A 21229-nucleotide genomic window follows, 5' to 3' on the forward strand; every position below is an offset into this window, starting at 1 on the left:
TGGGGAGCCAGGTCAAGTAGTAGGGATCAAGTTCTTTGGCTGGGCAAATCCTGGCTTCATCTGAGCTTACCAGGGAGGGACCTTTAAAAGAGATAGTGTTGGGGGTGACAGCTTAAGTTATGGGAAATGGACGAAGAAAGTAGTGGTAGGCTGGCTTTAGCCAGGAAATTGGAACATAAAGGACAGAGGGGCACCCCTGCTGTAGAGGCAACCGACCCTCCACAGAGGGGAGGACTGTTAAGGACAGTAAAAGTGTTTAGGGTGGCAGAGCCCATCAGGCAAGGAGCTGGGATGGGAGTGGGGAGCAATGCCCTGGATGTTTAAGGGAGTTAGTCATAGCATCAGAGTGCCCTATGTGGGTGTGGTATGTCACTATTGGGCTATTGGTACTATGTAATCCTACATTGGCCAGATCATGTGAAGCCAATGTCAACAAATCTCATGGCATGCAACCTGTGGGGGTGAGAATGGTGTTAGCATAGGCAGTGGGATAACAACCAATTTCGGTGCATCCCCCCAACTGCAGTTATGTTTGTGGGAGTGCTATCAATTGGGAAAGCACACAACTTACTTCAATCATATGCCTATGATTAAACAAGTACATAGGACTTCTTTTTTTTTTTTTTTTTTTTTTTTTTGTATGTATATTCAAGGGTGCAACAACAAAGCACTGATTTCACTCTCACATTTGCCTTGTTTTTTGCAGGTATTGATAGTGTGTGATGTTTCTGCATTAACTGAAGAGATTAAGTGTTATGTCATTTGGTATTGGTTATACTTGATGATCTACTCTGGACATTGCACACCTCACTCTATCACACTATCTATGGCTGAAGATTTGTAAATATTCAGCCATAGTTAGATCTGCTTGTGGATGTTTTCTGCTTATTTATGGTTTTTTTTTTTTTTTTTTTTTTTTATTCATTAAACACTCAAATGACACTAGTCTTTGAACATTGAAGAAGTGTATCCATCTTTTTTGTTATAGCACTTGCTAAACCACATCAGCAGTTGAAACTCTGAGATTCTGTCCATTTCCTTATTTGCTGGTGAACTGATTGAGCTTAGTTTGGTCACATGACTTTATAGGTTTTCCTGCGCATATGTCACACCTGTCATTGGTTTACTTATTTTTACATGTATTGTTGTATATGTTCCATAGTCCTAATAAAGTGGCCGGGCAGTGCTTTATGTACATTTGTGCCATAAACTAAAAATTAGTGGCAGCCACTGGTAAGTTTGCTTTCACATCAGTATGTTTATCATTGACCTTCTATTTTTTAACTTTATAATTTCTTTGCTTATCTTGTGTTTTCATGTGGGATTGATGATACAAAATTATAAGGCTAGTATTCTGCATCAGTTCATATTGTAGGGCAATTTAATGTATTTACTTTCATATACAAACTGTTTATGAAAATTTATTCCTTTTTATTTTAACTTTCTACATGTAAACTCTTTCAGGTTTAATCGTCAAAACAAAGAATTACGGTTTGGTACATTTGTATTTGGACCTGTAGCTATGCGGTTGTTGCATTATTTGAATAAACCACATGTGGTACTGGAGGTTCTTAATGACAGTGTAAGTTAAAACAATTGAATCTGTATTTTACATAATTGTTTTCTAATATTATTACTTCAAACTAAAATTTGTGAATGTCTTAAAGGTTGTAGACAACATACCTTTGAAATTACTATACTATACCCATATAAAATTCACTTTTAAAATTTATACAGAAAAATTAGGCTTTCATTATTGTCTGTTTTATGAGGTGTATGCTAACTTGTTTACTGCTATTTCATGAAATGATTATATTTCCCTTTATTCAAATAGATACTATTTTCACTGCTAAATGTAAGTTTTCCTAACTATTAGTCAAACTACAAATTATTGTACTCCGTATTGGACTATATCATAAAGAGTAAAACTCTGCATGTTACTTAATAGAAATTATTCTATAAAGTGCTTTTAGCAATTTCTGCTTGTATGGATCCACCATTGAACATCCAAGGGATGCCTATTGTAATCCAAATCTGTTGTATTTAGTGTGGTGTACAAGTCAGTTATGCTAGTACAAATCAGTCTTCCTCAATTCAGTCTTCCATTCACCATTTTGATACATGACAATGCTTTCTTATTTTCTGTTGTATTTTTTACTCCTAGCCAGAGCTTGCATGTGCGTGTGCTCTCTCCCCCCCAGAGGTGTAGTGGGGGAGAGCAGAGAGGGACATATTGCCTCTGGGCGCTGCAAGGGCATCAGTGGGAAATATTTTTGTATTTATTTATTGCCCAGCTTAAAAAAGCAATTTTAATTTTTCCTTATGAGTATATTTTTTTAAATTTCAATTTTGCACCTAGTTATAATCTTTGTTTGTTGAACTGAATACACCCTAGTATCTATATTATAAAAACTTACCTTCGGAGTGTATGCCAGTGTAAGTACGAACAAATGGAATGAAGGCTATCATTCATGTTTGTTTGGTAAACAGCACAAAGTTGTATACAGATTAGTATACAACTTTATGATTCGGTATTAGTATTAGTAATGGCCATATGGTGCAAGGAAGCCTAAGGCTTATGCTGCACTAGCCAAAAAAATATAATAATAAGAGAAAAGAAAATAGACAACTAATGCATTTCCTTCCTCTTGTAGGAAACTATCCAGCTGACCTTTGAATTTCCCCAAACTGTCAGCCTCTACCACCCATGTAGGTAACTTATTCCAGTAATTTATAACTCTCTGGCTAAAATAAAACTGGTGCCTCCATAGCCAGGTGGGAAGGAGCAGCAGTGCGTAGCACACGCTTCTTGATTAGACCGGGGTTCGAGCCCGTCACCACCAAATACAGAGAATGCAGAAAGGTCAGGGAATAACCACCGGATATCCCAGAGCAATATGGCCTTAGTTGCTAATGCTCCTAAAAACCAAATAACAAACAAACAAACATAAAATAAAACTTCCTGCAATCCAGTCTAAATATCTCTCTGCGTAACTTGAATTTATGCCCCCTAGTTCTAGAATCATTTATAACCATGAAAATTTCATCCTCATTCATTTTACTATTGCCTCTCAAAAGCCTTAAACTCTTCAATCAAGTCACCTCTGAGGTGCCTAGTTTCCAAGCTGTGCAGTACAATCCACATATTTGAAGTATTTTCCCATAAGGATGTCCTTTTGCTGATCTCATCAGGCGAGTTACCTGTCTCTGGATCCTTTCAAGAAGCTTGATATCTTTTTTTAAGTGCAGTCTCTATACTTGAACACAGTATTCCAAGTGTGGTCTAACAATAGCCTTATATAATGGGATCATGACATCTTTATCTCTACTAGAAAATGTTCGATAAATCATTGATAGGACACCATGGGCCTTCCTTGCAACCTGTCTACAATGCTCAGAGAACTTCGTTTCACTGTATCATAACACTCAAGTCCCTTTTCTCCACTACCAGCTTTAATTCAACTCCACCAAGTGTATAAGTTATTTTGGGGTTACTCTTCCCCATAGCTGATGCACCAACTAACAAAAAAAAAAAAAACTCTTCTCCCAGTGTAAGACCTTGCATTTTGCTGGATTAAGGCATAGCTGCCACTTTTCTGATCATTCCTGAAGTCTATATAGGTCACTCTGAAGAAGCTCTGCTTTGCGGTGATCATTCACTACTCTACCAATCTTTGCATCACACCCTCTATCCCTTCATTGATGCCATTTATGAAAATCAAAAACAACAGTGGTCCAAATACTCATCCTTGGAGAACTCCAGTTCTTACATTAACCCAATATGAAGAATAACCATTTATCACAACCCTCTGCCTCCTGCCCTGAAGCCATCTTGCTATCCGTCGAAGGATTTTCCCTGTGATTCCAACCTGTTCCAACTTATAAAGTAACCGCTCATATGGGACTGAATCAAATGCTTTGCTGAAATCCAAATAAATGTCTAAATTATTCCCTCAGTTTAGCTCTTGAGTGACCCTGTCAAAATAGATAATCAGATTAGTTAAACAGGATTTTCCCTTTACAAAACCATGCTGAGATTCCTTCAGAATTCCATTTCTGTCTAAATGATCCTGAATTCCACTCTTGATCGTTACCTCCACGATTTTCCCTACTACTGAAGTTAGACTGACCGGTCAGTAATTTCCCACTACACTCTTAAAACCGCCCTTATGTATTGGAGATACATTGGCACTTTTCCAATCCAGCAGAATCTCTTCTGAGTCCAGTGATGCTCTCATAATTAGCCTCAATTGTTCAGTGCACTCACTTGCCGTCTCCCTTAAAATTATAGGGTATATGCCATCAACCACAGGAGCCTTACTTTCCTGTAGGCTCATAAGTTTTTTCATTAAATAATCATGTGACATTTCAATATCATTAATTACATATTTTTCAACTTCACTTCCATAATTTTTCGTTCGCGTAAAGGGTTTTTCTTTCGTAAATATCAATGCAAAGTAACGGTTGAGTTCATTTGCTACGTCAGCTGGGGTATCTAATACTATCCCACATCCATTACATGTGGGTCCAATCTGGTTTGCACTTCTCTTCTTTACGTTTATATATGTGAAGAATTCCTTTTCTATCTCATCCAACCCCCCCCCCCCCAGAGGTGTAGTGCAGATGCTCCCGGGCACCGTAAGGGCATCAGGTTGTTGGTGTTTCTCTCAGTTTACCTTTGTTTGGTAAGCAAGATTGGTTTTTAATATAATTATTGTCTATTTATTATATGCGGAAAATGAAATTTCTCAAAAATGGAGAATTAAATATATTGGAAATAGAAACTTTGCTGATTTAAAAGCTGAGAAAAATGCATTTTACAATTGTTATATTAGGCGGTAAACTTATTTTGAAATTTGTGACAATATTCAATCAGGTACTGATACTTTAAAATACAGAATGTTAAAAACGTGAATTTAGCAATCCATTACAAGCAAAACAATATGAATGTAATTTTATTTCTGAAATATAATTTCATTTCATTTTATCTGAGAGGAAACTAAGTGGCGCTCAGTGTCGGAGGGGAAAAAATGCCAATAAAGAAGAAAGAAGCATATAAATCAAGGAAATTAATGCAAACTTAACAAAAATCACAAACTGAAGAAGAAATAGATTTAGTGTGTCAGAATACAGTGGTCATCAATCCAATATAGATAGGGAAAATGTTGAATTAAATGAAGGGGTGATCGGCATAAAAGGAGGGATGATGAAGTCAAATGTTGGGGAAACAGTTACTGATGAGAAGAAATTCGTAGAGAGAACACTCATCTCAGTCAAGATGAATTTGAAGAAAATAGTAATCAAATTGATGAAGTCAAAGAATCAAATACATTTCATGCCGGAGTTAATGGTGGTAACATGTCACAAAATACAATTTCAGACATATGTAAGTTTAATGACATTGCATGCTCTTGAATTTGATAAGACATCACAGCTACCAACAGTATCACCGCAACTTCATACTGAAATGATGATATTTCATGGATCAGACTAATTTCAAAACAAGTTTGGTACATTTGCGCTGTCAGTCAGATGTTCAATGACCACGTCATGGTCGACTTTCTAACGAAAGAGGAAATGAAGTAACTTGATTATGGCTACTTTGAAGTAACTTGATCATGGTTACATCATCAAATAAAGCCACTTTCTGTTTCTGCTGTTTGCTTCATCGAGATGTGATATCTTTTGAAACAGCCAACAGATTCTGTAACTGGAAAAAATCAGAAAAGTTAATGAATCATGAAAACAGTCCTAGCCACTGAAAATCATTTACCACCTGGAAGAGAGAGAGAGATTGTTGTTAATGCCAAAGAAAGGCATAGGTTTAATTTCAGAAAAGGAGACATATGGATTAAGATATTAACTGGTGTTGGCTTGGAGAGAGAAAATTCATTAAAATTATGAAATATTTTAAAGCAATAGTCACAGAGGCCATGAATGCATATATACTATTAGGAAAATATAGTGTAGGGAATGGAGAGAAGTGGGGGAGAGAGAGAATAACATGATCAAGAATTTTTTTTCTGGTACGTGAGAACAAAGAAGAAAAGGACAAATCAGACTGGATTCTTAAGCAGTGGGTGTGAATGGACTGTAGGCAACACATCTGACGTGGAATAGGTACTTCTCATTGATATTACAGAATTCATGGTGACCCCTTCATGGTGAGGTGAAACTGTGCAAGTGAAGTTGGGCTGTATTAAATTATCTGTATTCAAATTACATGGGATTGCTTATAGGAAAAACTTAAAAGGTGAGTCTGGCTTTTTGAGTTGATGGCATATACTCTGTAATTTTGGGGAGGCAGCGAGAGCATGCATTGGAATCAGCAGACATTTCTTTGGATTGGAGAAGTATCAGTGTGTTGCTAATACATAACAGTGGTCCTAAGAACAAAGTTGGTGATTAAGATCAGTGAGTCTGACTTTAAGCAGTGATCAAGAGTGCAGTACAGGATCATTTAGATAGAAATGGAATTCTAAAGGAAACAGTATGGTTTTGTAAAAGGAAAATCATATTTACCCAATGGGAGTGTCAAGCAGTGCTCCATTCAGGATGATTTAGATAGGCTTCAAGGTTGGTCAGAAAAGTTGCTATTCAAAATAACATACACTTGGTGGGGTTGAATGAAAAAAGTAGATGAAGAAAGCGATTTCAGGTTTGTGATACATGCGGACACAAAGCTCTCTGTGCAATGCAGACCACAAGGAAGGCCTGTGGTATCCTCTTGATTTATCAAACATATGCTTGTAGAGATAGGAAGGCCTCCTACTATACAAGGAAATTAAGGTTGCATTTGGAATAATTTCCCAAGTATGGAGACCACTTAAAAAATCAAAGATCAGCTGGAGACTTTTGAAATTCCCAAACTAAAAAGTAGTTGGGAATAAATAAAAAAGTAATTTAATTTTATTTATTTATTTTATTATTAAAATTTATTTATTTAATTGCTGTTATTATTTTATTTTATTATTATTATTACAGTCTGTCCCTGACATATGTATGAGATATGTTCCAGGATATCTTACACAAGTCAAGTTTTTTTACATAACTCGGGTATGACTAATAAAATATTGCTACTATATCCCCGATATGCCAAAATTACAAAAACTACATTATATCCTCAGAAAAATGAAGAAAAATAGTTATATACCATAACAATTAAAAACTTTATCTAGGCAAAGTGGTGAAGTAGCTCGACTGTGCCACCACTTTGGCACATAAGAAAAGAAAACATAATAGGAAGAAAAAACACATCTTGTAGTGCTGTAAAAACTGATATGTATTTCACACACCATTTAGGCTTTATAAGGGCTGCTAAGGGAATCAAAACCAAATTGTACATATTTTGGCAGCAAAACAAAGTGATGTTTAAAATATTTGCCAGTGGCATAAGAGGATGTTTAGCTTTCAATATCTGTTCCTCTTTGCAGCATATCAGCCTTTTGGGCTATTGTTAAAAAAATTCCAAGTGGTGCACGACTTTAATTTTGATTGGAGCTGTTTCATGTGAAAAAAGTCAGCTGCATTTTCCCTCATGATTTCTATGGCTGCACTGTCATCACAACGAATTTTGACCAATGACCCAAGGATACCCAACTATTACAAAGGAAGGGAAAAAAAAAAAAAAAAAAAGTCTAAAGCAAACAAACGAAAAATAGAATTTATTGGATAATCCATGTACATATTTTGATTCCCATTGTTCCCATCAACAATCAAACCATTGATATCAAGTGGACCAGTTTGATTCATCCCCTTCCTTCTAGAGTTTGTATAAGTAAAGAAGTCATTGCTGTTTTTCTTAGCATCCTTTCCCAAAGATTTCTTGTAATATGCCTTTTCTTGCCTAATCTCCTTTGTGACTTATATCTACCCTATCTGCCAGACTAGCTTATATCTGCCAAAGGCTTCTGTGTCACCTGATCCATTTTTCTTCTCTGCCATGAGTCTCATTAGTTCATTTGACATCCATTTAGGCCTAAATCTTGAACAATATTTCTTAATCAGTATGAAAAGCCTAGTAGCTTCCACAATTAGTTCCTTGAATGCTTCCCACTTAGAATTTGGTATTGGTAACATCATCAGGTGGTCCCACTGTACAGAATTTAAAAATTTGAGACTGCTGTAGTCACCTTTACAGAAACAAAAACCCTTCCCTTTAGCCCTGATGGTAATTATATCTTTGAGTAAATTTTTAAACAGATTTTCGCTTAAGACAATCAATTGGGATAAATTTAGGTGAGCATTGAGGATAGAATTTGAAGGTGACATTGGAACAACTAAATGTGTTAAATGCTTTGGAATACTCCTGATATTACAGAGTTTTCTTCCTTTTGCATGCAAAAGGAAGAAAATGGGTAAAACTTGTGCTTTGGTGGTCAGGAGAATTAGCTGTACTTTGCAGGGAGGTAAACTGTGCTAGAAGGGCGTATCAAAGAAGACGTTCTTTGCCTCCTTCGGAGGTAGTTTGGTAGAGGAATATTTATAACAATAAAAAGAAACTATACAGTACAGCAATTATGAAACACAAGATCAGTTAATGCAGAAATTTGTAAAAGAGACAGGCAATACAAAACTTGGGGTTTATTATATAAAATATCTTGCAATAAAATCTATTTAGGGGAAATTTATTACAGTAAAATAGATTTCAAAAATAGTAAATAGTATTTACAAATCGGACAATACTTATCAGGACTCAGATAAACAGTCTAGATTAAAAATTGAAAACAGTACTTCTATGGAGACTGCCTTATTTACCATGTTACAATTGGTTATGAAATACAGTTGCGCCCCCGTATCTGCTGATTCAGTTAAACCCAGAAAAAAAAAACAAAAAAACTTAACACACTACTACTACTACAACCATGTCCAGTGTTTTTTACAATGCTTCCCTTTATTTTTTACAATGTTGTGTATGGTTTGGTCACCAAAACGAAAAAACTTAACACGTACTACTCGCATGTCGTACTACTCACATTGTTTTTTACGATGTTGATTTTAAATCGAATAGCTTCCCTTTATTTTGTACAATGTCATGTATGGTTTGGTCACCAACATTATAATGGTGCTTTAGAGATTTAACAGATGCACCATTTTAAAACTTTTGAATAATTTCAAGTTTTCGTTTAATTTGAAAGCACAACTCTTCCATTTGCACATCATTTTTGCGATTTCTAAACAAAAAAAAAATTCCGACATCCTTGACATAAATAACAAAACAAAATTTATCCTTTTGAGGTATGATGGAGCACTACAATCGACACGACGCACTAAATCAAACTAAAAATTTGGTCTTTTTTTATTATTTTATTTTTTATTTTTTTTATTGAGCTGTAGGTGTGAAGACAGCGGAGATTGCAAGATAATAAGTACACTAATCTGCCAATGATGATTTATAACAATGGTTCTTGTCGCTTATTTACAACTTTCAAAATATCATCAGGCGCCTCCGTAGCCAGGTGGGAAGGAGCAGCAGTGTGACTGGGGTTTGAGCCAGTCACCACCAAATACGGAGGATGCGGAAAGGTCAAGGGAATGACCACCACATATTCCCGGAGCAATATGGCCTTAGTTGCTGAAGCTCCTAAAAAAAACAAAAATAACAAAATATTTTGCAAGTTGCAAATTTTATGATTTCTGGTTGATTTTTTATTTTTTTAATAATTTGGAGTCTTGAAGTGGTCTGGTTAATCTAATCCCAGTAAATTGAGAGTTGCTGTACTTTATTATTACCGTATTTAATGTTGGTCTTATTGTGTGTTTAATTTATCAATTAAACTTTATTACACATATGTATGTACAAGAAAATCACGTTATATATGGGGTCAGCAGGTGTTCACTTATATCTGCAGTTTCAGCCATTTATGGTAGGTCTTGGAGTGTATCCCCTGCAGATACAGGGGTCTTACTGCCTATTAAGTTAGATAAATGCCTAGGGTAGGATTTAATAGAAAATGTTGTGATAGTTAATTTGTTTGAAATCTATCCAGTAATATTATTAAATATGTATAATAAATGTTTGTAGAATCTATTTTTCCAGATATTTAGAAATTTGCAATTTTAAAATTGATTTTAAAACCAGGGAAAAGTCCTTCAGATTCTAGATTGTGATTTGGTTTTTAGGAGCATTAGCAACTAAGGCCACATTGCTCTGGGGATATGCAGTGGTCATTCCCTGACCTTTCCACATCCTCCATATTTGGTGGTCACGGGCTTGAACTCTGTAGCCAGGTAGGAAGGAGCAGCAGTGCGTAGCACATGCTACTTGATTAGACCGGGGTTCGTGCCCGTCCCCACCAAATGTGGAGGATGTGGAAAGGTCAGGGAATGACTACCGCATATCCCGGGGCAATATGGCCTTAGTTGCTAATGCTCCTAAAAACCAAACAACAACAGCTTGAACCCCGAGTCTAATCAAGAAGCATGTGCTACGCACTGCTGCTCTTGCCCTACTGGCCAATCTATGATCTATCAATGTCTCTTAGTTATAAGAATTAGTGAATTATTGGGAGCAAGTGATACATCTCAGACAAATCAGTATGGCTTTAAGCAGGGTAAATCAGCTGAAGATGCCATTTATGACTTAACTAATTATTGTAACACCATTAGTGATAAATATGTTATGGCAGTGTTCGTGGACTTCGAGGGGGCATTTGATTCACTTTGGTGGGAAAGTGTGTTAACTATAGTTTGCGAAGCTTGGGCCTTTATTGATGGGAGGACCCCTTATTTCCTCTCACCGGTCTTGTTGCCCTTCTCTGTGCTCGTTCTGATGTCTCTGCATCCTTCCTAGGGTGGGGCCTCCGGACCTGTGCGCAGTGCTCAATGCGTGCCTGACCATTGCCTTGAATAGGGCAGCCGTAATGTTAGCCAATTCGTAATATTTCTTTATACCGTATGTATTGATCTGTATTGTTCATCCATTAGCATATATTAATTTACATTCAGGTTACCATATAAGACTTATCGAGCTGTGATATATTTGGAATCTACCCAAAATCTAAGCTAATTATTAATTAACTTATTTGTAGTAGACAGTTGTACATTTGATGAGGTGGCGCCAGTGTCTTCTTCCCAAAACTGTTGAAACCAGTAACGGTTTTCATTGCTTCCAATCAGGTAATAGAAATAGACTAAAAAAATTATACCTTACAATTGCATCACTTGAATTACCTCAAATATAGTTAGGTCAGCATGTGTTTCCCCACAACACGGACTAAGTCCCCATTTGGAAGAAACTCCTTAATTCAAATTATTGGTAAGTATGGGCTTGACACACCCAGGGTTCTAAGCTGGATATCATCGTTCTTCTCTTTCTTGGTGATTCCTTTTTACTTCTCTCTCAGGGTAACTCAAAATTTTTGGCTAGTGCAGCATAAGCCTCAGGCTTCCTTGCACCATATGGCTAATAATAATAATAATAATAATAACTGTATTTGTCAAAATGAAATGTTCGCAACAACTATATAAGGTATTAAGAAGCTATTTTTTTGAATAGGAAAATATCCATAAGGGCAGGTCATTTGACTTTTGATGCTCTAATACAGTGGGCTCCAAACTTTTTTTGTTGCACACCCTTATTTTACTTAAAAGGACTAGTGCGCACCCCGGAGTAAAAAATTAAATATATAAATTTAATATATTTTTTTATTTATAAATCATTTACATGAAAGTCATTATATCTAAAATCACTTTTATAAAATCACATATAATTTTAAAAGATCACATAAAAAATACAAAACAAAATTAAATTGAAGTTGAGGTACAAAATGCATGTACTTGAATGTGCATGATTGATAGAATGATCAAACAAAGCCGCATATTGACATATTAAAAAAAACATTTATTTATAATTTTTATTTTCAATTATGTTTTGAAAAACTAAAGTTTTCATAATTAATAAATATTGATTTATTGCAGATTATCTCACGCACCCCACTTTGGAGACCACTGCTCAGGGGTGTGCAAGGGTGTTTGGCACCTGGGTGTGAGAAATTGTGCACTGCCCTTTAGGCCTTTTACATCAACTTTGTCGTCAGTCACTGAAAAATAAATGAAGACGAGTTCAATTCGTATGTATGTCTTATTTTGAGGAATAATGCACAAGGCATAATATATTATGGATTGAAATTAACTATATAATATTGGTGTAAATACACCATAGTTTACTTATAAGTTTAACTACATATAGTAGTGTAAAGGCATCATTTGATTTTATCTCATATTGTGGCTACCTACAACGAGATACCAGGTATTGCACTACTTTGAGTAAACAATGCTTCTCTAACAGAGGAGACTACTGTTATTTATTCTCAGTGTACACCACCACCCAGACATGTTTCGGAGCTTGTTGGCTCACTCATTGGTGGGTGTCTCCTCTATTAGAGAAGCATTGTTTATTCAAAGTAGTGCAATACCTGGTATCTCGTTGTGAAGGTAGCCACAATATGAGATAAAATCAAACAACGCCTTTACACTACTACAGGTAGTTAAACTTATGGGTAAACTATGGTGTATTTACACCAATATTATATAGTACATGTTTTATGGACCTATGTCTTTACATTAGTCCGGCAAAGATACTCTCCTCTTTTTCTTATTTTCTTTTTTGGTAAGCTGCGCCGGAAAGCTTATTTTTTCTGTCAGCCCTCTGAAGAGAATGATACAACAAATTGTTATTTAAATAAATAATATTTAACAAAAAAAAAAAAAAAAGTAATTTTAATTTTCCGCTCCATTATTTAAGTGCCTTAAAATAATAATTAACAATTATTATTTTAAGTCACTTATTATTAATTTTAAAAAAAAGTTTTTTATATTTTTTTGTTGATTTGTAATATAAGAATTATACACTGAGTGATGACTGAAGTATGACCACCTACCTAATACTTCGTAGGTCCTCCTTTTTCCCTTAGTACAGCAGCTATCTGACATGGCATTGATTCAACAAGATGTCGGAAGCGTTCAGGAGGTATGGCCAACCAAGCTGCGTAATGCAGTCAGCAGTGCAGGTATGGCCAACCATGCTGCGTAATGCAGTCAGCAGTGTGCAGGTATGGAAGTGATTGGTGTATCCAGATGCCCGATATGCCTTTCCATAGTGTCTCATAAGTGCTCTATGGGATTGATATTGAAGGGAGTTCGGAGGCCAATTGATATGCTAGAAGTCAGAACTGTGTTCCTCAAACCATTCCTGCACAACAAGTGCCTGATGGCTTGGCGCATTGTCATTGTCATTTTGGAAGACACCATCACCATTCAGGAAAAGTGTAACGTAGCAACCACTGATACGTTGTTTCACATGCACCAGGGGTCCAAGTTCCTGCCAGTGAAACATGCCTCACACCGTACAGCCACCTCCACCTTTTGATGCCATTCATGATGGATCAAGAGCCTTGTGTTGTTGGCACCAAATCCGTACACAACCATCCACTATGTGGACTAAATAATGTGACTCATCTGACCAGCACACCTTCTTCCAGTCTTCTAATGTCCAACTTCCATGCTCTTTGCACCAGGCGAGTCTTTTATGCCGATAAACCTTGGTTAGGAGAGGATTCTTAGGGGTCGTCTTGCTGGTATAGCCCATACGGGCGAGCGTGCGATGCATGGTCATGGCAGATATTTTTCCAGGTTGGCCCATGTTGTTTTGGGTAGTCAACTCTTCAACAGTGCTGCACCTGTTCACCTGCATGAGTCGTCGGATCCGGCACTCACCTCTAACATCAACCTTTCACTGACCTTTGCAGTTTTGTCATCGGGCCATTGTTTCACCATTTTGATGGCAGTCCTGGTACACTTTAACTACGGCAGCTCTCGAACACCCCACCAGTTCAGTTGTTGGGGAAATCGCAGCACTAGCTCATTGAGATCCACAATCTGTCCTTTATCAAAGTCTGATAAATCCTTCCTTTTACCCATCAAGCTCAGAATTTTACTACCTACTGAACCACTGACACGTTATGCTACATATGTCGACTAACGGTGTGCACTCGTAATTCACATGGTCAGTGGGTCAGTCAATTTTCCTAGGGGTGGTCATAATTAAGTGATCATTCAGTGTATAATTTAATGGCCTTTAGCTTTTGTGCCCCTAAATGTTCAGCACCAGGGTGCAATTCACTCCAAATCGCCCCGCCCCTGCCACTGCTCTAATATTTCGTGGGTATCCCCACGGTTCAGTATTAGGACATATATGTCAGAATATAGTGCTGGATCAGTGGCTCTCTCTGGGTCTTCAACACTGCCATACAATAGCGTATGCTGATGATTTAGCGATGTGTGTTCCAGGTTCTTCTATGTTGATGTTGGAAAATAGAATGCAGAAATTATTGGATGATTTAATGTAGTATTAATAAAGTATGTAGGACAGTTTCAACAAACACCTTACAGGTGATAGCTGGGGTTTTACCCCTTGAGCTTGGGCTTCACAAAATAAGTTAAGTATATCTATCAATAAAACAAAGATGGTGGGTTTTAAAGGCTCTTTTGATTATTGATGTCCTACAATGGTGCATATTTATAATAAACAGATAGGATATGTTAGAACTTATAAGTACTTAGGTTTGTTACTTGATGACAAATTAACATTTATGGAACTAGCCAACAAGATTAGAGCATTCACTTCTGCTTGAATTCGAGTCACTACGTCAGAATGGGGTCTAAATAAAAAGACTTAATTTATATGATAAGGCCGTCCTCTTGCCAATAGTGTCATACGGTACTGGGATTTATTATAGGAGGATAACAAATATAATAATAAAAAATAAATTACATTCAATACAGCTAATAATGCTATTGGCTATATATAAAGTATGTAGGACAGTTTCAACAAACACCTTACAGGTGATAGCTGGGGTTTTACCCCTTGATTTGCAAATAGCATACAAAGGATTTAGCATTAGCATTAGTAGAAATGCATACAGTGCAAGAAAGCAAGCTTATGCAGCATCAGTCAAAAAAAACACCATCCCATTTCATCTCTCCATTCGTTCCAAATGCCTGTCCAGCTCAGCCTTAAATTTATTTAGGCTATCAACTTCTACAACAAAAGATGGAAGTCTGTTCCACCAATCAACTACCCGCTGGCTAAAGGCAAATTTCCGCACATCTATTCTACAACTGTCTTTCTTCAATTTGAATCTATGCCCCCTCAGGTTCTTAATCTGAGCAAGAGGAAGAGTCCCATCAGCATTCAGCTTGCTCAACTCATTCAAGGCCTTATTCGCCTCAATCAGATCACCTCACATGTGCCTACTCTCCAGGCTTTAATTTGCAGAACTTTAAGCCTTTTTTGGTAAGAGTACCCCTTTGTTCCCCTAACTAATCTTGTTGCCCTTCTTTGTACTCGTTCTAGCAACTGTACATCCTTCCTAAAATGAGGCCTCCAGACCTGTACACAGTTCTCTAGGTGTGGCCTGACCATTTCCTTTTATAACGGGATAATCACCTCCCTGTCGCTGCTAGCAAAATTCCTATATATCATTGACAAGACAAGACTCCATGACCTGCCCTGGCAACATGCAAACTTTATATCTGACTGCACAATAACCCCCAGGTCTTTTTCACTTTCCACTTCCCTGAGTGTAGTAACAACACAGTTTGTACGTTTCTCTTAGATTATTGCTACCCATATGCGGTACTTTGCATTTGTCAGTGTTAAACTTTAGTTGCCACTTTTCAATCTAGATCCATTTGAACTAGCATACTATCTTTACTGTTGTTAACGACCCTGCCAACCTTTGCAAACTTGGACATTAAGCCTGATATACGTTCATCAACATCATTGACGAATACACAAAACAACAATGGGCCCAGCACCGAACACTGAGGAACTCCACTAATAACATTTGTCAAGCTTTCCTGAAATCCAAGCATATGATATCAAAATTATTTTTTGCATCCAGTTCTCAACATTGCATTGTCCACCAACGTCAGTTGGAGGCGCTTCTTTAGATTTTGTGTTTCTTAACTGACAGCATAACCCCTCCTCCCTTCCTGTCCTGTCTATCCTTTGTGTTCACATTGTACTCCCCAAATTCCAATTCTGCACTGCTTATATCTGTGTGACATGACATCTGATATCCCAACAATATCTCTCTTTGATTAGCATTGGCATATGATCCAAGAAAGCAAGCTTATGCAGCATCAGCCAAAAAAAAATAGATGCACCTGTTTCTACTCTTAATTACTCTAACACTTTGGCGCCTCCGTAGCCAGGTGGGAAGGAGCAACAGTGCGTAGCACATGCTTCTTGATTAGACCGGGGTTCGAGCCCGTCACCACCAAATACGGAGGATGCGGAAAGGTCCGGGAATGACCACCGCATATTCCCGGAGCAATATGGCCTTAGTTGCTAATGCTCCTAAAAATCAAACAACAGCAACCCTAACACAGCCCATGTATTTACTTGTTCCACTATGACTCCCAGCAGTCCTGGAAATCTCCAGCACAAATTTCCAGGCTGCTGCTTATTCTAATAGAATCAGCGCAAGAATCACTTTTGCCTCTGCCTGTAGCCACTGTTAACCTTTTAGTCTGTGTTTCTCCCCCAAGCTAGCAGTTTTCCAAATCACCTAACACTGCCTCGATAGTATCAGCAAATATTCTTGCACTCTTTCTGTTTTAAGTGTATCCCATCCCTCTAGAAGCAGTCTCTCCTGTCAACAAGCACAGACCACGCTGAAAGAAATTCTGCATCATGAGCCTTGCACAATCTCTCCAGGGCTGAATTGATAGACAAGGCTCTAATACTCCTTCCTCTCGTGTCTGGGCAGAATTGCAGACACTTTCACATTCAACCCTAACTCGTGACTTTTTTTAAATATTGACCTGTACTTGTTGAGTAAATCTGCAGATCTCTTACTCTTGATGACATTAGACTCCAACGTGTACAACAATTTCACCTTTTGTGCCCTTAAAAGATAATATCTGCTCTACAGTGTCATCAATTTTTGCTCCTGGCAGACATACCCTGCTCCTGTTCTAATAACTTCTAATGTAATTAATAATACTAAAATTGAAAAGAAAAGGGTTTTAAATTAATTGTATAATATATGGCAATGAAGGTGGAATGGTACTATAACTGGATCTGTGACTAGGTACTTTTTACCAGATGTTCAATACTTTTTATTGAAAAACAATGTGGTTCTATCCAACAATGAAAACGTCATTTATATTAACAGGTCATGAGTCTTTAAAAGCTAAACTATTTCAATTAGGTTTAGTGGAGCGTATTTGTGGAGCTTGCGAAGACTGGGAAAATGTATTATTTGAATGTACCCTGTATGATGAAGAAAGACTGCAATTATTTCAAACAGTTGTAATGCATGATAATAATGATCTAAGTATTTTGTATCTGACAGTATTAAATTTGGTGCTTTCCAGTGCTTTTGTTTTATTGTATTTAATAAGAGAATGCAATTAATGCAAAATGATCAGTGATGACTATACTCGTGACTCTTTTCCCCCCCGCTGTTTGGAATTTTGTCTATTAATTTTATTTATTTATTTTATTAGATAGTATGAACCAGAGCTGTAATGCTCAATACATTCTTCGTTGATATCAATATTTGTAAAGTAATAAGAGAAGTTTACCTTAATATAGTATGTAGAACACTTCCGTATGATACTCTCCAGAAATTAAACCGGAAAAATCGAACCAGAAATTAAACCGGAAAAATTTACATTAGAGTAACAAATAGTTTAAAAAATAATTAAAAATCAATATAACACAATAAAACTCAAATGCAATTTTTTTCGTTAAATTCTTTTAATTGATTTTCTTATTTTTAATTGCTTTAAATTGATTTTTAATTGTGTTAAATCGAGTTTTATTTTGTTAAATTGATTTTTAATTATTTTTTAAACTATTTGTTACTCTAATGTAAGTTTTTCGATTTTTCCGTTTTAATTTCTGGAGAGTATCATATGGAAGTGTTCTATGTACTATATTGAGGTAAACTTCTCTTATTATTTTATTTATTTATTTTATTATTTTGTTTTTTACTTTTTTTTTTGTTTTTTTTTTTTACCATGAGTTTTGGAATTTTTTCTTCTTTCTTCCTGAGTTATGGGATTTCTCCCCCCCCCCCCATTCCTGAGTTTGGGATTTTTTTTTATTTTATTTACAGGCATTCCCCAGTTTACGTAACATTCAACTTTACGTAAGTTTCTGCTGGCTGGTGCAAACTTAAAAAAAAATCGTGGAAAGTATTTTGCATCCCATAGGAATAAATGGAGGTATTATGAAAATATTGTAATGTTGAACCCAGTAACCCATGTTTTTTTTTTTTTTTTTTTGCCTTTTTCTTTTTTTGGTAATTTGTTCCAAGACCTCTGAAGTTGAAATTTTTGCTATTTAACTAATCCATTTATCTCTCTAAAAGGTCATTTTTGTAATGGAAATTGCACTACACTTTCATTGTCATCATATGTTCCATTATAAGAATCAATTTTGAATGCCTTTGTGATATTTTTCTAAAACACATTTCTGGAGGTCACAACCATAAAACAATAAAAACAATTTGCACTTTCTGGTTTATTGGGCTTTTCTGTTAGTGCAATCTATTATAAACGGGTAATAAACTCGATCATATTGCTTTTGTGATAATGCCAATAACTGGAATTGTGTGGTTTTTACGTTATTATAGTGAAATGAGTTCCCTGAAATCTTCACTCATATAAAAAAACAAATAAATTTTCAGAATCTTCTCTTCATTCCTATTTACTTATTACAATGGTGAAGGGAAAGGGACCAATGGAAAGTGCAAGTGCTGGCAGTGCTAGGAAACGAAACAAAATTGATTTAGAAATGAACATGATTTATTAAGAAGTAAGAAGCAGTACAAAGTTTGTCATCTGTTGCACGGAATTAGGTCTTGCTGCTTCAACAGTGAATACTATTTTAAGGGACAGTGCACATATAAAATAACATGTTAAAGGATCAGCGCATTTAAGATCATCAGTGATCACAAAACAGCATTCAGCTGTTATATCGAAGATGGAAAAGCTATTAATAATATGGATGGAAAATCAGATTCAGAAACAAGTGCACTTCAGTCCAATGGCCATTCAAGCAAAAGCAGGAAGTATTTATGAAGATATTAAGGATAAGTATAGCAAACCCCAAGCCAAGTTCGTGGCAAGCAGTGGGTGGTTTAATAGGTTCAATCATCACGTTGGTTTCCAAAACATTAAAGTATGCAGTGAAGTCGCCAGTGCCAATTTTTTGATGTGTTGGAAAAAACTTCTAAATCTCCACAGTCCTCAACTTCCGCAGCAGAGTGCTTTATCAGCTGGAAACTTAATTCTGGCAATGGTGCTCGAAAGGTATAACTTGCTGATGTTATGCCTGTCTCCTCTCTCTTATTATAATTTTGAAATTTTTGTAGTTTTGTACACTTTTGTAATTTTTCTGCGCATGAGATTAAAAAAAATTGAATAAATAATTCTATTTACATGTTCGTTGAACATATCTTTTTTGCTTTAATCAAATTAAGCGCGCATAGTTTTTAGTGCTGCATAAGCATTTAGGAAAATTCCGACTTACGTAGAGTTCCACAGAACACAACCCTTACGTAAGTCGGGGAGTGGCTGTATTTACTTTTCTTTATTTTATTTATTTATTATTTTTATTTTATTTTATTTTTTTTTTGCTGGTACTCAGGATTGGGCACCCTGAGTACAAAATAGTGTGGTGTGCCATCCACTGGTATGGCACACCACAGTGGATGTGAGATATTGTGCTTATGCACAATTTACTGGACTAAGGCCTGGCTCCACGTGTCACTGAACGAGCACCAGGAGATAGCTGCTCCCTGGTGACAAAGTGGTCTGGCATAAATAACACATACTGCAGTACATACACCAATACACACGCAAACACATTAATACTATGTCAGGCCCATTTTATGGAGACTGTATGCTATCACAGAGACATTAGGTGAAGATAGGCCATTAGGTGAATAAAGGACATTAAGAAAGTTACTGAGTGTAGAGTCATAGAACATAGGGGAATGAAGGTGGAGATACCAAAGAAAACTGGTGTTAAAATGATTATATATGATGTGGATTCTACTATTGATAAGGATGAATTTATGATAGAAATATTAGTGAGATGGGAATTGCAAAAAGTCAATTTGAGGAAGATCTGGTGATAAGGATAAGCAGAGGTGGTGAATAAAGAGATTAAAAACTGAATAATAGAGGTTCCAGCAAAAGTTAAGAGGTTTTTGATGAATAGGGAAAAGAATTTACCTGCACTGGATGTCTTATAAGATTAGAGATATTGTGATGACTGTCAAGTGCTTCAGATGTCTAGCCTATGGACATGTTGCAAAATGAATATCAGATCCAAAGTGGTGTGCAGGCACTGTGCTAATGAGGGACATGTGTGTAAAGAATGTCCTTTAATAAGTGAGAGACTGACATGTATAAATTGTAAGAAGTGGATAGGAGTGCCGACCATTCAGTAAGTAATCATGATTGTCCTTCATATAATAGTTATATAAATCAGTTGAAAAACAAGGTAGATTATGGATAATGGTAATTTACAGAATGAAGAAAAGTTGAAAATTATCCAAATTAATGGTTAGCACCCCTGTTAAGTGGCTCTGCAGTTAGCAGAAGTTTCGAAGAGAGAAGAATGTGATTGTATTATAGTGCAGGAGCCGTACACCGTGGAGGGTAAAGTGAAAGGTTATCTGTTTGATTATAAGGTTGTGCAGAGTGACCAGGGTTGTCAGTCTGCGATTGTAGTCTGTAATAGGAATTTGACTTACACAGTTGATGGGACTGTGTTTTTCATACGGTGGTGTGTGTGTTGAATTAATAGGAAAGAATTGAAGTTATTATATTGTGAATATCTATGCCCAGTTCAGGGATGATCTGCAGACCTATCTGCAGTATATAAATAAGATATGTTTGGAGTTGGCAGGAAAGAGAATAATATTGGGAATAGATACAAATGCCAATTCGATATTATGGGGAGGCCCAGTCTGATAATAGAGGCATTCGCTATGAAGAATGCTTTGATGCAAATAGGTTATTTACATTAACAAAAGGGGACAGTTAAGCACCTTTGCATCATGATCACTTTGTGAGTCCAATATAGATGTCACAGTGTGTACAGCATCATTGTTAAATCAAGAAATAGGTTGTAAAAGAAAATTGGACCAGAAGTGATCATAGAGTGATTCTGTTTGAATTGGATAGCTTCAAAAGAAGGGAA

General features: G+C 36.4%; 1 protein-coding gene across 2 annotated transcripts in view; it reads left to right on the top strand.

Annotated features, from left to right (window-relative positions):
• LOC150090904 (pentatricopeptide repeat-containing protein 2, mitochondrial-like) overlaps nt 1-21229 on the top strand; it is a 126043-nt gene that overhangs the window by 35194 nt on the left and 69620 nt on the right. For both annotated transcript variants that reach the window (XM_090380593.1, XM_090380594.1), the window contains exon 4: nt 1465-1582. In XM_090380593.1, the coding sequence (XP_090236719.1) occupies nt 1465-1582 (118 nt within the window). The remainder of the gene's footprint in view (nt 1-1464; nt 1583-21229) is intronic.

The sequence above is a fragment of the Mastigoproctus giganteus genome, chromosome 1, assembly GCF_048544385.1.
Source record: "Mastigoproctus giganteus isolate SK-2022 chromosome 1, ASM4854438v1, whole genome shotgun sequence".
Taxonomy (NCBI): domain Eukaryota; kingdom Metazoa; phylum Arthropoda; class Arachnida; order Uropygi; family Thelyphonidae; genus Mastigoproctus; species Mastigoproctus giganteus.